This window comes from Rhinolophus hipposideros, assembly GCF_964194185.1.
Source record: "Rhinolophus hipposideros genome assembly, chromosome: 11".
In the NCBI taxonomy this organism is placed as follows: Eukaryota; Metazoa; Chordata; class Mammalia; order Chiroptera; family Rhinolophidae; genus Rhinolophus; species Rhinolophus hipposideros.
The window spans coordinates 13,388,666-13,413,788 of record NC_138057.1 but is presented as its reverse complement, the minus strand read 5'-3'; the positions used below and the strand labels follow the sequence as shown (position 1 = coordinate 13,413,788).

Here is a 25,123-nt window from a genome sequence, read left to right as displayed (position 1 = left end):
AAGAGAAAAAAAAACACTAAACACTTTAGGAAAGAAGAAAATGCTTAAAGGAACAAATTATTTCAGAGAATTTCTACATATGTACCAAAATTACCAATACTGTATGTGAATATTTAGTGATGTGGAATTCCGATTTTAACCAATCATTTCCTAAACCAATTCCCCTAAAACTTTGTTAGGAACTGTCAAGAACACTGGAGAGGGGGGAAAAGATGGGCCCTAGTGAAATCATGTTTCTGCACCTCATGACGCAGCAGGCCGGGTCGCCCTTGGAGACGGTCTTCCTGTTCTGATTCTGGTCAACACCTTGTGTGTGAATCCTGCTGCTCCACATGTCTGCTGCCTCAGCTCAGTTTTCTTACAAACACAGGATGGGGTTGCTTGCTCCCATTTTACTGCTCCCTTATATACTGAAAGCTGTATTATTCTAGCCAACATTTACTGAGCATATTCTATGTGTCAGGCACTTTGAATTGATTAAAGAGAGCCATAATAGTACACTGCAATTCTTTTCCTGATTTCGGAATATCATTTAAATGTTTTCTTGGGGTTTAATAATTCAGATTTATCATCACCTTTTTTTTCCTAATTGTATCTATAATTTTTATCGTCTTAATTTGCTGATCAGACTTTATAAGAAATGAATACCACAATATAAAATGCAAAGTAAAAGAATGCTCTATTAATATTTTCTGACAGTGTTGTTGTATTTTGTATTCATGTATCAAGAAAGAAAAGACTCAGAATTACTTCTCTGGTTTACTTAATAAGCTTTTTAGTGATTCTTATACATTAAACTATAAGCAATGTTCAAACTGGGGCTATCTGTTGGGTCACTAATACCCTTAACACCTAATATTGTGTGTAGGGGATCAATATATATATACATACATATATATACACATAAACTTATATATATATGTTAAACATTTAAATATTTGTTTTTAAGAAATAATTAATCTATTTCATAGAAATTATAAGATATTAAGAAAAACACATTTAAGAAAAAAATGCTTGATTAACCAAATATTTCTTCTAGTGTAATTCTCCTTTTAAATGCTTTTGTTTAAATTTGCTTTGTTCTTGCTCATAAAAGATATAATTTCATATTATTGCTCAATGCCAGTATCAAAGGGCAGGGTGTTACATACAAGTCAGGAGTGAAGCTTTCGTCTGTGTAGATGATAGTATCCTGAGCCATGTCTTCTTCTGAAGTGGCTCTCCAGAATGCTGTCAGCTCTGACCTCATGTATCTACGCTGATTATAAATATGTTCGTGGCAGGGTGGCATTTGCTTGACAGTGTTGACGTCCACATCTATGTGTGTGGTGGGATAGGGGGCATACATAACTTGCCGGAAGGGTAGCACAAAGCTTCCAGTTGAATCCTGTAATAATGAAAGGAAGATTTACCGTTTTGCATGCCAAATTACATGAATAATTATTTGTTAAATTAAAAAAAATACCTGGCTTGGATTTAGCAGATGCATCTCTAGAAATTTATACTCAGGTATTAATCATGATTATATACAAAGTTACAGTTCATCCAAATAACCTCAGCATCCAAAAAGAGAGGTGATTAAATTAAGCAGCTGAAGTTTGTGCTGATAATCAAAGATATTCACAATATATTGTGAAAAAAGCAGGTTAGAGCATATAGAGTATCATCAATTTTTTTGAGGGGGGAGATATGTGAAAAAAATACATATAGAAGGAAAAAAGAAAGATTCATGCCAAATATTAACAGTGGTTATTCACTGGATTATGAGATTACAAGTGACTTTTTCTTCTTCTTGACTACTCATATGCTCTTTTAAGCCTCAATAATATATGTATTTTTACAGTAAGTGAAAAATGTACTTCTTTCTAGGCATAGTCAGTTGGTTTGCCACAGGACAGGATATACTATGTATAAGAAACTGTGCTATGTGTTATGAAGAGAGCAGAAGACTACTTTTAATTTTTTAGTTTTATAATGCTGTGATAATCTTTACAAGTAAATCTTTCTCCATATACAATTGTTTCCTTAGGATAGATTTCCATAGATAAAAATAGTAGGTTAAGTCTTTAAACACCTGTAAGGCTCCTGATATATAATGTCAAAGCATTTTCTAAAAGGCTTTATATGCAATTTATAGTTACATTGAAAATACTTAAATATTTTTTCATTAAATTATAATATCAAGTTTTCTATGCATCTGGTAGAGAACCTTTCAGGCATAAAATTATATAATTAAATGAGTAGGTGACAAGGATATAAAGGTACTAAATTCCTTATGCCTTTCATAGGAAGAAGTTCTAATTTTCAGATTTGTACAATTCAAATCAGAAGAGTTTCTCTTAAGTAGTAGTTTCTATATTTAAAATTTTTGAGCACATGGCACGCATATTATTGAAAATGCAAAAGCTGAATATAATTTGTATTTGAAAAATTTTTAATATTTTTTATATATACGCTATGCTCAGACCTGTGTAAAGGAAGTCAGCCCCTTGGCATATAAACATGAAATGCATTAAATATTAATGTTCAAAATACACTTCTAAAGAGTCTCAAAAACTTGTCACTTGTGACAAGTAGAAACTACACCTTTAGCAGGCCTTGGACAAAGAGCCCTGACTCGTATTTAAATGTTGATTCTGGTTCACATAACCTGGAGCATTTTCTCTCTGGTGGAGTCAGAAACAGGCATAATGTTCTTACAATCTGTAAAAGAAAACATCTTAGCATTAAAAAATGTAAAAAAAAGAAACCCCCGGCATTGGTTTGCTTATGAAAAAATTAGAACAGAAATTTAAATTGTTTTTGCCAATAAATATATCTTGAGGAATAAGTATTCCTTAGTCACCCAGAACAGTCCTTGGGCTGTAACAGTTGTTGCTTAAAATAGGGATTCTGTGGTCAATGGTCAAGTAAGTTTGGGAAATGCTGGTACATTGACTGTATGACATCTCAAAACCTTTGACATTTGAATACATATTGTGACTCTCCAGAGCACATGATATCGTATGCAGACTTTCTCAAACTTATTTGACCCTGGAACCCTTATTTCAGTAGGAAGCAATGACCAAGTATAATCATTATTGACTGTATCTTCACCCAGCACTAAGTACTTTTCAAACAAGCAAACAATTTGGGACAAGAAAACTAAATACAGTTAAATTAGGCAGAATTGTGGGTTTCGTTTAATAGTTCTGCATGTGAAATCCCATTATAATGAATCAAAGCGAATCAAAATCCTTTAATAGAATGATAATGAATTCTATCAAATTTGATTTAAAATAATCCAAATTGGTCGGGGTTTAGAAACCTATGATTCTAACAGGATTTGATCTATAGATCTGTAAGAGAAAGTAAAAAATCATTGAAGGGGAGCAGAATTTGCCACCTCCAAACATGCTTCTTGGGCATAAGGATTATTTTGGCTGATTATTTTTAAGAAACAGCAGACACAGGAGAAACCCTGAGAATTACCCTTTTGTAACAGACATTTAAATTTATGAGGGAAATCTCCACTTGTGCGGGTCTGGTCTGTACCAGGAAGAGCAGGATGCCTAAATTTCTAGAAACTCTTTATCACTGGAGAAGATGAGGACTTAGACACATAACCATATCCTCATTACTGTGTTTTTCCTGCTTATCTCCCATCAACAGGCTGTCCCCCAGCCCCATCCCCCAACATCTTTTGTGGTTAGCTAAATATGGTATTTAAGGTGAAGGCTTGGGCCATTTGGGGAGTTACTCAGTTTTCCTGCATGTCTCCCATGAATAGAGGAGGTATACATGTTATTAAACTACTGTTTGTTTTTCTCCTTTTATTTATTTTATTTATTTGTGTTTTTTTTTAACTGGGGAATAGTGTGCCAGGGCCTGTCAGCTCCAAGTTATTGTCCTTCAATCTAGTTGTGGAGGGTACAGCTCAGCTCAGTCGCTGTTTTTTCAATCTTTAGTTGTAGGGGGTGCAGCCCACCATCCCATGTGGGAATAGAACTGGCAACCTTGTTGTTCAGAGCCCATGCTATAACCAACTGAGCCATCTGGCCACCCTGTTTTTCTCCTTTTAATCTGTCTTATTATAAAGGGGCCTCAGACAAGAACCAAGGGTATTGGAACATTATTTTTCCTCCCCTATACCATGCAACTATGTTGGAATTCAGACTATGTTGAGTTGATCTACTAAAGCAGTGGTTTACAATCTAGAACACTGGGAACTTTTTTCTCAAATGAAAAAGATAAAAGGGAAGCAATTAAGCCAGAAGACAATATGGGATGAGAAAAATGTTTAAAAAACACACAGCCCGTCCCATAGAGCCTTTTTCCCTCTAAGAAGTGACTGGGAAGTCCTCTGTGGAACCTGAAGGCTTTGGGGGATACAGATGGAAAGCTACCTTCTTGGGGCACCAGAAACAATATCACTAGTCACGAGATGCAGCATACTAATAGAGGTAAACTGACCTCTCATAAATGGTTGTATGGGAAATGTAATTTTGGTAAATTAAGGGTCACATAAGTATACAGAGTAGCCTAATACAGGAAAAAAATACAAATATATTTGTCAAGTAAATAATCACTCCTAACATGTTTCCTGTGTAAAACTTAAAAAAAAAAAAATAGGTTTCCTTAAATTTATAGCTATGTATACTTATCTCTTTCTAATTAATGGTCAGTGAAGAAAAGCACAAGATCCCTTAGTTAATTGCCTAATGCTTGGAAAGGTAATTGTTCATTAATTCTTCATTAATTCATGTAGCAATGAAGGAAGTGGTCACAGACATTACTGAATAAAGTATAATCTCCATCTACCACTTAATAGCAATAGGTCCCTAAAAGGGATAAATTTAGGGGGAAAAGAAAGATTATGAAATTAAAGTGATCAGATAACATTTCTTTGGAATTACTACCCAAACTATATGGCTATCTTCATATTTATTAAAGATAACATCAGGAAAAGGAAGACAAATATTTTTAAACTATCTGATTTTAAAATATTCTCAAAACCATTTATACAATACTGAGACTAGTATTTATGAGTTATCAAAATTAAACTAAGAAATGACTTCCTATTCAAACAATTTACTTTAAACTCATTTTTGCCACAGGGTGTCATAGTAATTTGGTCGCATTATATTTCCTCCTTATACTATTAGATCATTTGGACTACGACATAACCTTTAGTTATAACCCATGATATGTTAGCAGTATTAAAGTCAGGTTATTTGAAGAATTATACAATAAATTACCTTATTTACTTTCTCTGCACTGCTCCCTACCACGACAGAACAGCCACAGGTTTGCAAGTGTGAGCTAATGGCACTGTAAATTGAAGAGATTAAAAACGTTGGCTGTAAAACAATTTCACAAACTAAAATAAATGTATAAATGAATAAAGGCAAGTGAGCTTCAAAACTTTGAAAAGCTTTACGTGAGGAACACCAAAGCTACAAGTATAATGCCATCTTATTTCTATAGCATTATACTTTACATTTCCCACATGCCTTTCACAGAGATTCTCTCATTTGAACCCTCTAACAACCCAGTTAGTAAAACAACAACATTTTATAGAGGAAGAAACTGAGGCGTAGAGAGGTCAAATGATGTTAGGAATGGCTGACACTGAACAGAATCAGGAATGATGCACTTCTGATTCAAGCCATTTAAAATCTGAGGTTAAATACACTCAAGCCTCTAAGATTCCATCATGAACCTAAAGGAAAAGACTGTGGAGCATAAAAGCAAATACTATATCCTTGTATTCATCATTTAAAAAAATAAAGTTTCATGATAATCTGTAATTGTAAAGAAACACTAAAGTAGAAGATGAGATTATACATGTAGAAAAAGCACTTAGCACAGGGATTAACATGGACGTACTCAATAAATATTGGCTATTATTACTGTCATTTCCCTTAGAAGAAATATAGGTACAAAATGTTAGCTATTATTATGTGCTTTTATGGGCCCCAGGCAGTGTTATAAATGCTGAGCATGATTTATATCTCACTCGATGCTTATATCAATCCCATGAAGTAGATACTATTACCATTTTACAGATGGAGGCACAGAGAGTTTAGGTAGCTCACCCAGGGTTACACAGCAGTAACCCAGGGAATCTTATTTTAGAGCCCACACTCTTAAGTACTAAAATCTACTGTGAGACAGAAAGGATGAATATAAATATAAGTAATTTTCTTTTCTAGGACCAATAACTCAAGTCCATTCACAATGCAACTTAATTTGAAAGTTTTGTTAGTTTCAGCTTTAATGAGAAGTAAAACAAGAAACTGAACCAAATAAGGGAACAAGATTTGTCTGGGCAATGAGTAAACTCAGCTTTTTAAAATATTAAAATGAGTAACATCAAATATATCGCAGACATATAATAAATCAAATATGCTGTCCCTAGAATAATCTGGAGTAGGCATTCTGTTATTTACTTCCTTCCAAATCCTTTCACAGTTGAGCATAAGATTTGTATCTGCTTCATCCAGTGAAAAGAAACAAAATTCTTACTTGAGAAGAAAGCCTTCATGACAACTGTCACCAATATCATCATCGTTGAGAATTGTATCAGCTATCTAAAATGCACCAAAAAAAAAAAAAAAAAAATTACTCTGGTATAACACAGTGTTGAAATAATACTTTAATACACAAGATTTCTGAAGTCCAATATAACACATTGCCCTCATTTCTGAACATCAAGAATCCCCATAAAACAATCTCTGAGCACTACCATAAACTTTCAGAAGAACAAATGTGAAAGCTGGTGAGGCAGGTTAAGCAACAAGTTTTACAAGAACAACCTCCTCTTTGAGCTGTCAAAATCAGGAGACATATCCTAATGACAAAAATGTCAGAAAGCAACAAGAACTGTTCCTAAAGACTTCCCTATACATTCAAAATGTCCTCAACATATGATTAAGGAAACTAGATTAGTGAATATGAGTAAACTTCCATTAAGGGCCACTGATATATACAGTTTTGTTACCAAATGTACTGCATTAAATACTGATTGCTTCTATAAGGTCCAAAATTCTCCTGTTTCTAGGAAATACAAAAGTGGTCAAATAAATAAATTTAATGTTATAACTATTACTGACCAAAGAGCCTTTGAATTCAGGATGCTAAGTGTGTTTGTTCAAGTGGCTAATACTTCATATGAATAGCATGTATGACAAAAATGCATACTAAAATTAGAATATTACTAATATACATAATAGCAATGTAACTCAAAGAAATTGATAAAGAATATCATTGCTCCTATTTAATAAAATAAGTAAGAACTTACATCTATTTCTTCAGGAACACTGTGTGATTTCATAGATGAAAGCAGTTCCATTACAGGAATTACTTCTCCAGTAAGCATTGGAATAATACTCTGACCCTGCCCAAAAAGTAAAATGAGGTAAAGAAAATCACACAATATAGGACAATAAAAAAAATAAATACTGAAAGCAAAGAATAACGACCTTAGATAGGAATATTTGATGCCTTATTCAAACATAGCTCCAAACAAGTCTACTACTCCAAAATATTTCCAAAGGATTTACATGCTATTTAAAACTAATTTTCATTCTTCTGGAAATAATCTTCTTTAGTCAGAAGAGAATAATTGGTTTATCATTTACTGTTAGATTTAATAATTAAATCACCACGTCAAATTTAGAAAGGATCTCCTTTGAAATGTGAGATATAAAAACCCTTGTTAATTAAAGGTCATTGAAGTATTTTACATTTAAAAATAAGGAAAGCCAAGGGAAAAGGGCTGAAATCCTCAGCAATAGTTCAGTTGTAAAGCCTGAATCAACACTGAACCTCCACATTAATAATAAGGTACAATGCACTTAGATGCAAATCAAAATCATCACATATGTCCATTTTAAGAATCAATAAAACACGTTTCATTTAGAGTTCTTTTGAGATAATACTACTACTTCTTACATCTCAAAAATGTAATTTTGAAATCTGTAGTTTCTACAATGACATCGAATGAAAAGAACATAGAACACCACAAATGTAAAGTGTTTCAAATTCGGGTGATCCTCATTTATTTACTATGACCACCACTTTCCCAAGGGTTTTGACAATCTTGAACAGAGAATTTACACGTGATGCTGTCTCTGGAAATTTTATTCTAAGCCATATGCCCTCTTGTGTCAAAGTTTTATTATTAAAAAAAATTCATTCTGTAGTAACCTCCACAAAATAACTACTCATTGCTTCTGCTCTTTAATTTTTAAATGCTTGTTTACAATAAATTCAGTAATGATAATAAAAAAAATCATGTGAGATTTGCAAGAACTCAATTATCAGGCAATTCCTTTTCAGAAAGGGTAATTGTAGGAAAACACCGTCCCTGAGGCTTAGCATATGTATTAATAGTAGTTCCTATGTGCAATATCGGACATTTATCATCATAAGCAAACAGATATCCTCACTGAAGCTTAACAAAAAAAATCGTACAGGCTGAACACAGAGGATCTGAAAGATAATCCCTCAAGTTACTTTTCCTCCTTGAACTTCTGTAACTTGAACTTCTCAGCAAGAGAATGTTCCCCTCTAAAAACTCCCTTTGTCCCAAGTATACTTTCCTTCTGACATAGAAGGGGTAGGATAACATCTTCAACAAGAGCGCTTAAAAGAGAGTCAGAATTAACAGTGGTTAATTTTATAAGTACAGGCTTCTGGTTTGAAAAAAAGTCCCAGTAAAAGCAGATTTTACTGGGTCCTAAATTTCCTTATGTTGAGATAACTCTAACAAATTATTCCATAACTACCGTGTTTCCCAGAAAATAAGACTTAGCTAGACAATCAGCTCTAATGCGTCTTTTGGAGCAAAAATTAATATAAGACCAGTCTTATTTTACTATAAGACTGAGTATAATATAATATAACATAATATAATATAGTATCGCATCGCATCGCATCACATCTCAACATAACATAATATAATACCGGGTATTATATTAATTTTTGCTCCAAAAGACACGTTAGAGCTGATTGTCTGGCTAGGTCTTATTTTCGGTAGCGGTTGGTTAACCATTCCTTGAGACCCTGCTCATTGACTGGCAAACAAAGGCTGGGCTTCTCTGGGTGAAGGGAAACATTTTCCTATAAATCTCAGACCTTTCACCAGAATTACATCCTCTGGCCCGGAAAGTTATTTACAAAAGTACAGACATAACAATTTTATAACAGAGGTCCTTTTAAAGGGGAGGGAGTTGTATTTTCTGTGTTTAATATGTTCCTGCATTTTTACAGATTTTTAGAAAACTTTTTGTTTACAGCGACATTCTATCTCAGGTATGCTAAGGAGAACCAGAGAAAAGGCAATCCAGCCATGATGTTTATCCTGGAGTTTCAACAGGAGCCATGAGGGTGGCCAGAGGCAACAGGAGGAAAAGCAAAGAACCTTTCTCCATTGGAGAGTCCCCTTTAGAACTTCCCTGTCCTACACAGATACGGTTTGCACTTCATTTCCACAAGGAAAGCCGTATCTTTGCAATTACTTCTCAAACTCTGGTTCCTGCTCCCCAAGGGTATTCAAAGTCATGGGACAAATACGGCACATTTTCCTAGAGACTTGATATGACTGGAAGCCTGATCAGTATTAAGGTGAGGAATATCACTGGCAAAGCATAATACTAAAACAGACATATCATAGAATAAAATGTAAATTGCATGTGTTTTAAACATATAACTTCAAAGAAAAATGCTTAGAGCTGTGCCTACACCCACAGATACACCCACAGAGATCTCACTTTTCTCCTGTTACAACCACTTCTGTGGAAATGTTTGAGAAGCAACACCTTAAAGAAAATCTCATATACAATTTTTAATCAAGACTATAAACAAGTTATTCAAAATTTACTCTGTGCATACCAAAAAAAGGTAACAAAATATTATTTGTAGATGTAATTGCTACTAATATTATCCTTTACATTTAACTACGCAGGTCTAAGATATGGAAGTTTTTATCCAGTTTATTCCATACATCTCCATAAAGACTCTGCTCCCTTTCAGGCTCACTCGGTCAAACTAATATGGCTTCAAGACCTTAACAAAAGTAGCCCTCAGCCTTATACAAACATATGCCGTGTGTGTGGTGGAGTTTAAGAGTATGCAATCTGCACCTTACCTGATCTTCCATTCTCTCTGTGCCTTCTAAGACTATCTTCTGGACATGTTCTTGTCTTTCCTAAGCAAGGGAAAAATTCATTAAGATAATTAAAAAAACCATTTTGCTGTTTTTTAATTTTTTTTTACAATACAGTTAAGTAGCAGACATGTTCCCGTGTAATTTAGTTCACAGGAAAAATACTTTCTAATTTAGGGCATAAAAGGGAGGAGGGGAGGAAAGAAATTAACGAAACAAATCCATGCTCTCCTAGATAATACAAAATAAAATAAAAGTGTGTTTTCTTTGCAGCTAAAAATAAATAATTTTGCAGAAACCAGTCACTGTAACACCTGTATAGTTTCACACGTAACGATTTGCACTTTTCAAATTAAATAAGATTAAGTTGAGTGTAGGGAATATAGAGCTTCCTGATTTTAAATGATTTTCATATGTATGTCAAAAATAAGGAGGCAAGCCTGAAATATGGTAAGAAATTACTCTTTTAAAAGATACCATTTTTCCTTACTCTCTGATAAAAACCTCGTCAAGTCAATAATGCTTTAATGGATTTCCATGTTAGCATCAAACCGCAAAGTAGAAAGGAGAATAAAATTTGTACTTCAGATCTGCCAAAAGTATATGTAAATATAGATATTACTATATATTAAGCTATAGGATTTAGGGGATAACAATAATTTCCTCTAGTTCAATATGCAAAAGGAATGAAATAAATAGGAATATCATTTACGATATGAAAATGAAATGAATATTTTGTGCAATCTCCTCATTTTACAAATATGGAAACTTGGCAAAGTTAAAGGGACCAAAGGTTCTATGGCCAACTGCTTATGAAACAACTGTGTTGAAATGCTTGTACCCACACCCGGTACTAAGTGAAAGGTAGTCATGCAATTCCAAAAGAAAAAAAAAACTTTGAGTCAAAGGATCTCAAGACAAATACAGACTCTGAAACGTATTCTGTTCCCTAATTTCTCTAAGCGTTAGCTTTCTATTTGTAATGTGAAGCTGTCATCTATCATCTCCTACGTTCCAGGGTTATTATGAATATCATAGACATCAGGCTACATCTATCTGTATTTAACAGGGTAGAGGCAAATAACAGCTACTGTTTGAGGCTAATTGCATATAATTTCTAAAAATTAGGTATAAACGTATCAGAAGATACACTTTCAATGGCTAAGTCATCGTGATTAATAAACTCAAAAACCACTCACCTTGTGCATCCATATCCTTCCTTTCCGGATAATGTGTGTTAATCTATCAACACACACTCTGTGAAGCGGGAGGTAGAAGCTGAGTTCTGTCTGCGGAAGTATAATTGATAGTCCGTATGTGCTCCTATCCCCATTCCAGTTGCCGTCGAAGATTAATGAAACAATAATTACTCCCTTTTCAGACAACACAAAGAACTTCACATCTATCGCCCCACTCTCTGCATTTCGAAGAATTTCTCCATTTAGGGTGTGGTTGGCAAGAAAAGTTATCTCTCCATCGCTGAGCAGTACCTGGTCTGTCTTTGGAGCCCAAATGTGTCTTACTCGAGGACCAAGAATGTTGTCCCAGTAGGCAAAAGTGGCTGCTAATAAAGGAGATTCACCGCGTAAAGCAATCTCTGTCTTGGCAACAGCTGGCGAAGTTGGCGGACAGAGAGTCGACATCACTGCATCGCAACTGTCACATTATCCGAATGCTCCAGGGATAGCTAAACAAGGGCATACAAAACCAACGCTTAGATTCAGCAATTTTAAAGCCATCCATCTAAAACCCAAATGTGGTTTTCCTCTCTTGCGTCAAAAAAGATCTGGAAGCACGTGTCCTATCAGGATAGACATCCAGCTAGCATGGCAGGTGCACACTGTCTGCTAATACAATTTTACAATACATAGTAACTTGTCACTTATATTCAGAAACATACTTAGAAATCCAAAGTAATAATGAACTGAAACAAAGGCCTCTGAACATTCATTTGAATTATAAACTAAAGCTCATAAAATAGATCCTCACTCTTCCCAAATATCCAGTCAATGTGTAATTCTACTATAATTGGGTATTTGGTTCCTAAACTGTATCAACTAGAGGAGCAAATGAGGAAGGGAGGGCGCAGTTACAGACACTGATGTTTGCTGTGGGTTGAACTGTCTCCCCCAGGTATGTTCAAGCCCTAACCCACCAGTATCTGTGAATGTGACCTATGAGGAAACAGATGTAATCAATTTAAATTGGGGTCATACTAGAATAGGGTGAGTCCTAATCCTGTGCCTCATGTCCTTATAAGAGAAAGATTTGGAGACACAGACACGGAGGGAACAGGGCCATGCAAAGATGGAGGCAGAAATTAGAGAGATGCAGCTACAAGCCAAGAAAGGCCAAGGATTGCTGGTAGCCCTGATGAGAAAAGCTAAGAAGAGGTGAGGAGGGAGTCTTCCTTCAAGCCTTCAGAGGAGCATGTCCCTGCTAATACCTTCTTTCAGACTTCTAGCTTCCAGAACTGTGAGAGAATAAATTTTTGTTGTTTTACATTACGCAGTTTGTGGTACTTTGTTATGCTAGTCTTAGGAAACTAGTAAAACACCTGATGGTAGAAACACCTTAAAAGCTGCTAAAAGGGAGTGGGGGGGGGGAACAAAAAATTGCAAAAACTCAACTGTGTGTAACAATAACAAAACATGAACAAACAATCCTGTTATTCTCAATGAACTCCCTGCGTATCAGGGTACGAAAGCCCATTACTGGTGTTTAAAGTAACACTGAAACACCAAGACAAAAATAAAACATTTAATATGCATTTCAAGAAAGCAGTGTAGCATTTTATCATTAAAAAGACAGTCCTATGCAAATGGTTAAAATAAAAAAGCTTCAGTTATTGAAAACTTGTAGAGAACAACACGACTGGATGGGCTTTGTTCAAGCCTTTCAATCTACAGAGAAAATAGAAGAACGAACTGTGCTCTCCTGTATATCTTGACCTACTTACATACATCACTCTGAGTGTACGTTCTATGTGATATTTGTGTAAAATGAATCATTTTTGCTTAATATTAAAATTGAATATTGTATTCAAAGACTGACAATGAAAAACAATGACAATTTCATTTAAACAAGTCTAAAATTGTACAATCTATTCATCAAAATTGTAAAAGGATAGCAGCTATTACCTGAAGGATGATAAACATATCTTTGCATATGTGACTGCTTTCAGAGAACACATTTGATCTATAACTAAATTCTTGTCAAAGTAAATCCTTTTACTTAAAGGATTTTATCTACATCTTGTCAAGAGTTCAGAGACTGATGAAAAGCAGAGACTTCTATTTTTAGGGTATGAGATGCGCACTCTTATCATGACGTCAATAGGTACACACAGCTTGGCAAAACGCTTTCACAGTAAGTATGTGCAGAAATGGTTTAACACAAAGACAGGTCTTATGTGTGTAACTTTTATTTCAGAAATTCATTTAGGGAATGTTTGTTTACTTTTTAATGTGTTACATCATATTATAAGTGGATATAAGCTGTATAGCTTGTTTAAAACATCCACTGTTTTACATACAATTTAAGCAGTGAGTTTACAATGACAGAATACAGGAATACAATTTGAATTCAAATTGTAATGATGTTATTGTCATGATTAACAACGGTAAACTGGAAGCCAAGAAAATGAATTAAGCACACAGCCATAAAATAATACTGTCATGTATTTTTCTCTTGTTCTTTCTTTTTGGGTAAAACAGGTGAACAACCATAAAAGCAATATTGCAGCTCAAGCATTTCATCATTATACTGAATATAAAAAGCATTTCTTAAAGCTGAGTTGAGCCCTAGAGCAAAATCTGGTTGGATTATGGGAAAACTTTCACCTGATGGTGAAAATTAAACTATTCTAGACCACTAATTACATTCAGTCTTAGTATCATTAGAGAGAAATCAGGACAAGCATCATGTTGAATTGTTTAGCTTTAAGTCTTGACAAAAGAAGTAACTTGAGAAATGAAATGTCATGGAGAAGTATAATTAGGAGAGTTGTAAAAATGATTTTACTAACACTTAAAGTCATCATTTGGGTGAAGAAAATTCATATATATAAATGTGACTGAAAAAAAATCAGTTCAAAACTAGTAGCCTTTTAAAAAAATCTGCGTATCTTATTTACATGTAGTGTTGGCTTCTCCACAGGGTTATCAAACATTAGCCTTAAGAGTCTTTTGAGGGAAGCCAGGATCCAAATTGGGTGACACAGTGGCCTGCCACTCCTGTAAACAAAGAACAAGATTCATGAGATGTAACCAATATATTTTCTGAAAATAATCCAACATATGCAGATATTAATTATCATCTGTTAAAACTGTTAGCGGAGTGGTGGGTCTGAAGCTTTGCCTTTTCTCAAACCTTTGCTAAAAATCAGCCATCTCTTCTCTGACTGATATTTAGAAAGTGGGTTGGTCCACTGCTGTTGTGAATCAGAGTTGAACCATCACAAGGCCCACACTTCTTGTAACCGTGCTGTGTATTTTTCTCCCAGCCCTAAGGTGGGTCCTAAATCAGCCCACCTTACGACACAGAAGCTTCCTAGACCAAGTTTGAGAGTGAACTGCTTGTAACACCAGACAGTTTGCAACACTTTCTCAATTTTCATCAGGCAAGACTCAGAGATGTGCAGGATACCACTATCAGGGCCTCTCTCCCAGCTTCAAATGTCTCAGATTAGGCAGGCCAACTTACCTACCACTCCTCTGCAACACTTAACATGGAACCCGAGGCCTGGCCTGAAAGACAGGAGTCTTTGTAGGTTTTCTACTTCTTTCTCTGGAAGGAGAATTTGGGGCAGCTAACAGAGCCCAGTGGACTATTTTATCAACTTTATAAGGAAAAAAAACTCTTTAGCCCCTATGTAATTGTTTCCTGGAGGTTAGTGCTACCTTACTGCACAATCTGCAATGTGGTCTATAATTTCTCTTATTTTTGTTGTCTATCTGTCTGTCTGTCTGTCTGTCTGTCTGTCTGTCTGTCTATCTATCTATCTATCTATCTATCTATCTATAATACACAAAGAGCACAGTTATCATGAGGGAAATCCAACTGGTTTCCTTTACTAGCGTGGCACGGTGCTGGCAGCAGCATCTATGACACACACCACCACCGTATTTCAAATATTCTGACTCCATATTATTAATCTCCCTTGTATTATATTCTTGCGTCTGTGATGTTCCCATTGTATTAAAAGTTTTCCAAAGTCTGTGCAGCAGCGCATCTAACAGTATTGTTCAGAGGCTTCTGCACAAATGACAAGTAACACCAGCGGTGGCGTGTCCCCTCGCGCTGCCTCACAGGTGAGGGATGGCACCAGTCTGAACTGGAATCCCTCCACCGGCCACGAGCGGACCCCAGCATCCCCACCGCTTCGGAACGGGCCACCTCTCTCGGGCACGTGCACGACCTCCCCGTCTCCTAAATACACGCGCCTGCAAGAGTCCCCGGGGCCCGGGCGACCCGGGCGGACACGGCAGACCCGCAATCAGTGCACTGCTTTCTGCAACGATACCATCAGTCTAGCGATGCCCCAGTCCCCGTGGTCACTTCCTTTGAGGAAGCCGAGTAACCGCGGAGCTGTGAAGCAAGGAGCTCGCGCCTCTCAGAACGGGAGCGCTGCCCAACGCAGACCTGCGGCCCGGATTTACGAGACATCAGCGATCCTTAGGAACTCCGATTCTGCAACGCGTGGTGTGTGCACAGCGCCACCGCCACCGGCATCAGTCATCCCTGACCCCAAGCGGGGCCGCAGCAGCCGCGCGCCGCGCCCTCCGGCCTCCCCCGGGGCCAGGCCTCTCGGTGCCCAACGCTCTTTTCCGTGGAGCCAGCGGCACAGCGGGTCCCACGGGTCCCCCTGGCTCTCACGCCGGGTCCCCGGTAAAGAGCGGGCTCGGGGGCTGCGGGAGAAAAAGCGGCTAAGAAGCCCGATCCCCATCCCCTGGTCTCGGCGCCACCGCTGCTGAGCCCAGGGCCCCGGATGCGGGCAACTCCACTCGTCCGCGGGCTGGGAAACCCCACGCCGGCTTTTGGTCGGAGGAGAAGGGAAAAGAGCGCACGACGCGAACCCCGGGGAACACCCCCGCCGCCGCCCCCACACAGTACAGTACCAGGACCCCAAACAGCCGCGCGTCCGCGGGCTGCTCACTCACCGCGTCGCCTCTGCAGGCGCCCCCGCCGCCGCCGCAGGCGCAGGGACCGCAACCGCAGTCCCGCCCCCGCCCCGCCTCCGGCCACGCCCCCGGCCCCGCCCCTCGCGGCTGTCCGGACCCCGAATCCTCTTCACGCGGCAACTGTTTCCCGCCTCGTGTTCTTCTGGGTAAATTTTGTGGAATCTTTCCTCGTTCACCCTCAGTAAATATTCTGAGAGCAAGGGGCGGGAAGAAAGGGAGGGAAAAACAAAACACACACCTCCGAAGCGCACACCTCCGGCTCTCTCTAGACTCCGCCCCCGAGGGGAAGGAGCTGGGCAGCAGGGATGAGTGACGCGGCGAGCGCCATCTTTTAAGTGGGCGGAAGAAGTCGTTGCACGAGCAACCTCCGCTTCCTCGTGGGACACCGTAGGTACCTGCTTGGCGTTTTCGATTTGCGGTGACGTACGTACACGTGGCCTGTGGAAGGGCAGGGCCCATTTGCTCTGTCTCTCTGCCCAGTGACGCGCTCCGAACCATGTTGGCTTAAGGTGTTAACCGAGATAGACAGTGCTGTTCGTTCTGGGGAAGGCTGCTGGGACCCGAGCCCTTGGTGGTGTGAGTGGTTTTGTTTGTGCTTGGCAGGCAGTGGGCGCTCAACAAATATTTGGTGAATGAATGTATTTATTTTTTTTCTTATGACACAATTAAGTACCCTGTAACTTCATCCCAAGTCCGGTTGGGTCATTTCCTTTTCCCACAGAACGTCGTCTTCTTCACTTTACATGTAAACATTTTTCTCAAGCAGGATTTTCACATCTTTAAACGTCCTTTTTGCTAGTTGCCCAAAGTGAATTTTTTTAAAAAACATTTTTTAATGTGCTCTACCGTCCTGTTTGATGTGCTGTACGATGTTTTCAAACCTGGAATTAAATCAGCCTTTGGTCTGCGACTGTGTATTCAGGTGATTCACTATGGATGAGTGGCACTTAATAGTTTTCGTTTTTAGAAATCATGAAGCACATCTTAATCATTCACAGAGAAAGGGAGGAATAAATACACAAATGACTCCCTCAAACCTATACCCTCTGCAGAAATAGACCCATCACTCATTGTTCTTTGCTTATATCCTAACACCAAATAGGTGCTATTTGTTTCTGTGTTTGGTGCCCTGCTCCTCAGTCTACATAAAGAATCATGCTTTATCCTAACCTCTAGGATATACATAGTGTCATCTCTATTTCACAAAGGCTATAACTGGGGTTCAGAGAGATTAAATTATTTACCCCAGGATTCAGGCCAGTTTTGTGCATTTTCAGACCCCCCTGAGTCCTGAGGACACCAGGCTGGTAGAGAGTTAATGACAGCCTTTCTCAGGTAACACCCTGCAGTTCAGAGTAAGATTGCGACTCGGATGACGTGCCTTGGAGTGGGCTACAGCACTAAGAATAGTTTTTTCTACTTCAAAGTTTTGCCTAGAGGCAAAATAATTTTCTTTTGTCTCCAACAGCTTTCTGGTTTTGTGCAATATCAACCCAGAAGAACTATGCTTCCTAAGAGAGAAACAACCAAACGCTAAGGTCCAAATTCTGCATGACCATGAGAAATGAGATATGTGAAGTGGCTCTGTATGCATGATGCTTTGTAGCTAGTGAATGTGAATGTTTTTCCCCACATCTAATCGAACAATTATCTAGGCATTGTGTAGCAGTAGCTTGGATGTCTTTCACCAAAAAATAAGAAGGGAAAAAAGTAATTATGACTTAATACTGTGGTCCATAGTACATGTAAGCTCAAAGGTGTAAAGGAAGAGGACAAATCCTAGCATACATCCCTTCTTCAGGAACCAAAGAGAAAATGACATTCAGTATGTAGTGATGTGATCCATATTAGCAGTACCAAAGGGTGGCTTGTGAAGGGTTTAACCGTTCTCTCCTCCAAATTCTATTAAATCAGCCCAAATAAACCACCGCAAATAACTGTACCTTCTAAGTAAAAAATAAGTTCCATCAAATATATGGTGATGGAAGGAGAACTGACTCTGGGTGGTGAACACACAATGGGATTTATAGATGATGTAATACAGAATTGTACACCTGAAATCTATGTAATTTTACTGACAATTGTCACCCCAATAAATTTTAAAAAAAATTACCCCCCCCCACTCTTGAAATATACCTTTAAGCAAGAGCCCTAGTCCCCCATTTCCAGCCAGAATGATAACCCTAAGACCTGATTTAGAAATTTTTGAGCTATCCACATATAATTAACGAGCAATCATAACAAAAAGTCTCTACAACTAGGGGAGCAGTGAAATAGTTGGTTAAGAGCTTGGGGTCTGGAATCAGAGCTGGTATAAGTACTCTTTTTGCCTATGAGACTTTGGGCAGTACTTCTCCATGCGTCAGTTTCCTCAACTGCAAAATGGCAAGCAGGGTAATATCTCAGTGTTATGAAGCTCACCTGAGATCAAGCAAACTAAGACTTTAGAACAGCACATTCAAGTGACGGTGGCCCTAATCTCAATTTTAGTAACTGCACAGGGATAACAGAAGCAATAACAAATGACTTACAAACCTTTTACACTATGTATCTAGTTATAATTCCAATAAATATATCAAAACTCAGGGAACCTTCTTGCTGCATGTGTCAGTTATTGTCAGGAAGCGGTTTCCCCATTTTCTTTTTATTACTGTATTTCAGAAATGTATTACGTGCTGCTTTGGAGCTGGAGCTGAAGACTTGTTGATTACCTCCCATTTACCAAGATTACAGCAAATTATATTTAACTGACCGTCATGTGAACAATGTGATGTTGTACATGGATGAGGGATGTTGCTATACAAACCACAGTGAGTTTAATTTCTTTCAAGTAATGAGATTTTATGTGGTTGTCTTAACCATTACAGACTTACCAATATGTACCTTATGGTACATTACCTTTTAGTTGAAATATGGATGAGCCAACACCCAACTAAGGTACTTCGGGTTGTAATCTTGGTTCCCGGACATATAAAGTTAGCTCTGTGAGCTAGTGTGAAATAAATGATTTAGAAAGCTCTAGTGGGGTCCATGTCTGGAGCTAAAAGTCCATAGTCCTAATGATGCACAGTGTAGGCAATTGCCCTGCAAGAGAACATCATTAGGATACAATATACAGAGGGTGCCAAAAAAATGTATACACATTTTAAGAAAGGAACAAAATATTAAAATTGTAATACTTAATATATATCAATAACAAAAGATGAATACAAGTCACATTTGACTTCTGCAATGACAAGAGGTGCTCAAAGTAGTTACCATCAGCGTCCAGATTCTTTTGATTACGGCGAACTACTGCTTGAGCAACGCTGACCAAAGTGTCCACTTGTATACATTTTTTGGCACCCCCAGTATATCCTTTCAGGTTCTCCTGGGAGGAATGATTGTATAAACAGTAAATCAATAAGCTTCTCAAGGAGAGGAATCACATCCTCCACAGGTATTAACCTGTGTTCCTTCCATGCTGGTGCTCTGTACCTGGAAAGCAACAGTTGTGTGTGATCTAAGGCCCCAAATAAAGAGTCCCCAGGAGAAGAAATTAGCTCATTGCAGTGTCATAAGACACAACAAGGAAGACAACAAGAAGCAGGAAGACAAGCCTATCATTTTCTTAAATCTCATACAGGATCATTAGCTAATTTCTTACAGAGGAAGACAGATTTTGAAGTTGTATCTTGATAAGTCGGTCATAATTTGATGGAATTTAAGCGCAGTCAGCAGTGCACATTGACGGTTTTGGTGCTGCCCTACTATATGCCTGAATCACGGTGGACCCACAGCAGATGAGCGGCAGTGCTCTCAATGACAATGACTCCCTCTCCAGCCATGTACTTCCAGACCCACCTCAGAATATCTCCCTGAGCACATCTGCCTATAGTCACCTCTACTTGCAACTCTCATGTTTATTGCATTTATTCTTATACTTTATTCTACTCACTAGTGTGTTACTTTGTAAGTAGATTCTTTAGTTATTTTATGTGTGACTTCTGCTTCTCAATTTTGTCATAGGCTATTTGAGACCCAGGACGATGTGCTTGCAATTTCATCATCTGCTTCCTTTGTGTTTAGCACCTATCAAATGATTGACAAATGCCAGGTGCCTGATTGAAACTTTACTCCAACTACTAAGAATTATTATCCTTAGGTCAGACTTCTGTGATGCAAGTACTTCTTCTGCAAATAGCTTCTGTCTTTATTTAAAAGATCCAGTCACTCTGTTTAAGGATCAGGGTCACTCTGATTTAAAGTGGGTAAGGTTCTGTGGAGGGGCTTGTCTCTCTCTTGTCATTGGTATCATTCCTATGTCTCTTATCCGTACTATTTCTTTAACCCAGCTAAGAAATATAAAACCACAACTAATGTCTCTGGACCTATCTCTGGCCACTTAGTTTTAAAATATTTTGACACCTGGGAGGTTTTATCTACTCTTTCTGTTCTTCAAAATTTTCTTGACAAACTTGACCCTTTCTCTTCATATGAGAGGCCTGTAAAATTCCACAAATAAACTTTGTGAGATTTTCATTGGAATTGCATTGAATTTATAGATAAATTTATTGTCTTAACATTTTTGAGCATGGTATGTCTTTCTACTTACAACTTTTCTCATGTTTGTTGATTAGGTTTTGTAAGTTTCTCAGAAGAGACACTTTGCATCTTTTGTGAGATTTTGCCAAGTTATCTTTTAATTGTGTTGCTATTGAAAATTGTTTCATCTAAAAATGAGATTTTAAATTACTTGTTGTTAGTGTTTAGTCATACTAGTGTTGTATTTTCATCTTGTATTTGGCAATCTTGCTAAATGTTCTTGTTGCTTGTAAATAATTAAAAACAACAACAACAGAAAACCTCCATCCAAACAAAGAAATAAGCCCAGAGCAAAAGGGGACTAATCATTTCACAGTCATGTTCTCCAGCTTTCAGTAGCTGCCCATTTCCTGTAGTGTCGAGTGTCAGAGCATGACTCTGAAGGCTTCACAGTCTGGTTGCAGCCGACTTTTCAAGGCTTCATTCTCACTGCCCTTTCCCCTTATTCCTTGCAGATCCATGAGTGTTTACTACTCTGTAACCACTCACATAGTTCTCTTAGCCTGGAATATCCTTACCCTTCCAGTTCTGTGTGAGGAAATGTTCGGTGACATGTGGCCTCCCTAGGAAGTTTTCCTAGATTTCCCCAGTTGGAATCAATGTGTCATTCTATTATGTTCCCTTAATCTCCACTATTAATGTAAAAACCAAACTCTTTGTATGTGTACTTTTCATTTTTAGGGCAAACAGTGGTCATATAATACGGAAGTTAGAAGCTATTAGAGATGGTTGCAGCAACACAATGTAGGATTTAAAGGCGTCAGCTTTTAGGCTTGAATCATCCTAGGCTTGAATCCTGCCTTGACCACTTTATAACGTTGGGTGAGTTACTCAACATCCTCAATTTCCTCCTCTTGAAAATGGGATTGCTCTGAGCATCAAAGGAGACAATCAACCTAAAATCTTTACCTTGATACCTTCCACATGGTCATTGCTCGTTAAGGTTGGCTACTATTGTCAGATGGTAGATGCTCAGTTTGTGTTTGTTGAATAAATCTAGTCCCAATTCCTAGTTTACAGATAAAGATACTGAGAGGAGAAAGAAAAGAGATTTCTTCAAGGTCACACCTTTAGTTTGGGACAGATCTGTAACACCTTTGTGTGTGAGCAACCAGGTGGGAGCTCTTTCTGCTTTACTAACACAGGGGGAATATAAGTCTGTCCCCTCACTAGACTGCTTCCTGAAGACAAGGACCTTGTCTGAGGAACCTTTGTCTGCCCTTGGGTTGTAAGCAAAGTGCCTTGCTTATGTTAGATTCTCCATCAATGTTGGATGCAATTTAATTTAAGCAAGTTCCCATCAGAAACAAGAACAAATTGAAAAAGAGTGCATAAGTTTGGCTTTTCAGAATTTTATTAAGCTCCAAATGACACACGATCAAGTGACATTAATAAGGAAAAACTTAATTTGAATGTTACTGTATTTTCAGGTAACACAAACAGCAGGCCACTTAAGCTTCAAGATTTCTAGGTATTAATAGTAAATATTTGATATACTGCCAAGAGATAAAGGATGAGAAATTCAGATACATTGTTTTTAACCTGTAATTGTACCCATGGCCTTAATCATCAGTTTAAAGTTTGATTATGACAAATAAGAAAGCATTGCCTTTATAGAAGCAATGGCATTTGATGATGTGTTGTCATGAAAGTCAATTAGGACTCTGTGAGAGCAAGTAATTGAGTCACAGACTGTAAGTCTGTTTTCAAAAATGTAAAAATAGATGAATTGTCATGTCATTGTTTTTCATCTTAAAATAGGTAGAGAGCTATTCATCTTCTTAGTAGCTTGCTTGGAAAATTACAGGATGTCTTTTTTGCCATAATTAAGATTTTGCAAATTTACATGTAAGTTATAAATATAGAAACATGCATACATAAGTTAGTATAGAACAATAAACTTGATGGATAAATGCGAGATAACTTATTGCTCTCAAACTATGGTATTGTCTCAAAATGCATTTGCCTGCTAGAAATGACTCATTATTTGCTTGCCCATATTCCATGTATAGGGGTAGAAAAGAGAACCAGTGCTTCAACATTGCTGAGCACATCTCAAGACTATCACTTGCTTTTACGAAAGAATGCTTTAAGAATGAAAACGCTGCCTGGGAAATGATATAAGTATCTAGTGCTACAGCCCTTTTCCCAGTAATGAACTCGACATTATAAATCAGGAGATGTGCACATTTCTTTTCTGAACACCGGGGGTGAAAGAAAATAAAAACATGTCCCCTTGATGAATAGCAAATACCTGATACCCTTCCAGTTTTGCTACACCAAGATACAATTATCTCTTGCATTTCTTAACAGTTTTTATAGGCTGCTTGTGTATTCAAATGGAATTAAAAGAAAAAAATCCAAATGAATAATAAAAAGAAAAAAAAGTAAAGTTGCAGACCAGATGCTTTTTAAATGCCTAAACAATGTTGTTATGGGGAAAAACAAACAAACAAACAAAAACACCATGAAAAGTGCAGTTCAAATTTATACTTGGTCTAGGGCAGCTCGTATACTGTCCAGCTCAGTCTGCCAAATGCTTGTTAAAATTAATTACCACACAGCAGCTTTTGCTTTTTAAGTAGAACTCGCAGAAAATGCTCTTGGAGTAAAGAAATGCAAATTGGGTTATGAGGTAATTGTATACTCTAGGGACAGATTTTTTTTTCATTTTACATTACTTCATGTTGGAAAAGGTTTATTATTATGTACAAAGCAAAATAAACCCCAAAGCCAATCCATTTCCAACCTCATTGTCACTTTCTGCATTCCAAAACCCTCTGAATTCCCAAATGAGTAGGCTAATTCTTTCCTTACAGAGCCATAAAACTTGCTTGGGGTATTGCTAACTTAGGTGGCAGCACTTTATTCAAAACAATTTTTATTCTCCAAGAAAAGTGTTCAAACACCTTATTTCTGTGTGAGCATAATTCTGGTGGAAGAGAATTAGGCTTATCTCTTACTACTACAGTTCTAAATCTTGTTTATTTGAACATCTTGGTCCTACAATAATAGGGCTACTGAAATACTTCAGTGCATGTTTAGAAGACAGTTACTAGTCTGCCTATCATTTTACGTGTTTAAGATGCACTCTTGAAAATGTTACTTTTCAAGTTTATTTGGTCAACTAGATTAAATAGTATATTTAATATATAATACCATATTTTGCAATTAATCTAAATATTGTTACCTTTTAACAGACGTTATAGAGGTTTGTTTAGAACCAAACTAACAACAGCAAGAAAACATTATTCACTCCCCTTTCCCACCCGACCCCCACATCCTAACTCCAAACTAATATAAAGCAGAATGATTCTTTAACTCTCTGAGTTTAACTCTCCTGAGATGAGTTTGTCTTCTCTGCAGGGTTCTGAGGCTAACAGTAGAACCAGTGGGTTGAAGATACGAGATTTTCCATCTCAACATAAGAACTTCTTGGTGGTTATAGCTGCATCAAGATGACAGTGATAGTGAGTTCCTCTGGGTAAGCTTTCAGGGGTGGGCCAGCTGTGCCAGAGGCCATTCAGCCAATAGAGAGGCGGTTCCAAGCCTGAGCGTTGTGACAGGTGACTCCTTTTCACCACTAGGGCCCACAGAGCCAAGTGAAACCTCTCTGTAAGTGTAGGACAGGAACAGAAACTTGCAGTTCCTCTGCTGATTCTGGCCAACCCATGGAGAGAAACTGTCTGTGAAAGCTGTTAAAGACAAAAGCTTCCTGAGATGATTTAAAATTGTAAATTCGAAAGGAATAAAATAAAGAAGTGAGACTTTTTCAAATTGTGAGTTGCAATCCAGCTCATTTCCGTGTGCTGCTTTTGTTTTACGGAAGGACTAAGATGACCAGGGTAAACTAAGTTTGCAAGGCTACTTCCTTTTTGATAATTTAGTGGAATTAAATTACCACCACCTCTGCTTTAGAAAATCAGTGCCGTCGGGCAGGTTGTAAAAAAAAAAGAAAAACTTCTGTAGAAAAAGTTCTAGTAGAAGAACTTTTTGTGGAAAAGGTTTAATTTATATGATTCCTGAGACCCATTTTAAGTTTTACTTTCTCTGAAGCCTTTCTGGATGTTTTCCTCTTCTAATGTAGAGTATTACTCCTTCAGTATTTATTCAGCACTGTTCTGCACTATTGAAATTTATCTTTTTATTCAAATGTGTTCCATCTTCCCTAAGATCATATTCATGCTAGGCCCTGAGGGAAGGAGGT

At 37.6% G+C, this 25,123-nt stretch overlaps 1 protein-coding gene and 1 long non-coding RNA gene across 12 annotated transcripts in view; one reads left to right on the top strand and one right to left on the bottom strand.

Moving 5' to 3' along the window:
* C9orf72 (C9orf72-SMCR8 complex subunit) overlaps positions 1–16,492 on the bottom strand; it is a 32,619-nt gene extending 16,127 nt beyond the window's left edge. For 2 of the 11 annotated variants that reach the window (XM_081065238.1, XM_081065231.1), the window contains exons 1-9: positions 16,270–16,323; positions 14,286–14,385; positions 11,350–11,837; positions 10,133–10,192; positions 7,283–7,378; positions 6,508–6,572; positions 5,238–5,310; positions 2,587–2,703; positions 1,152–1,387 (exon numbers count right to left, since the gene is read on the bottom strand). In XM_081065238.1, coding sequence (XP_080921364.1) covers positions 1,152–1,387; positions 2,587–2,703; positions 5,238–5,310; positions 6,508–6,572; positions 7,283–7,378; positions 10,133–10,192; positions 11,350–11,793 — 1,091 coding nt within the window. In that variant the 5' untranslated portion in view covers positions 11,794–11,837; positions 14,286–14,385; positions 16,270–16,323. Of the gene's footprint in view, positions 1–1,151; positions 1,388–2,586; positions 2,704–5,237; positions 5,311–6,507; positions 6,573–7,282; positions 7,379–10,132; positions 10,193–11,349; positions 11,838–13,290; positions 14,386–14,854; positions 14,939–16,269 lie in introns of those variants that run through there. The other 9 variants (XM_081065229.1, XM_081065234.1, XM_081065232.1 and 6 more) reach the window with 8 other exon arrangements.
* A 255-nt stretch (positions 16,493–16,747) lies between these two features.
* Positions 16,748–24,572, top strand: LOC308504496. The gene is made up of 4 exons (XR_013994366.1): positions 16,748–16,908; positions 17,801–17,870; positions 18,994–19,142; positions 24,283–24,572. It is a non-coding gene; the product is annotated as an uncharacterized lncRNA (long non-coding RNA).
* Positions 24,573–25,123: the final 551 nt, after the last annotated feature.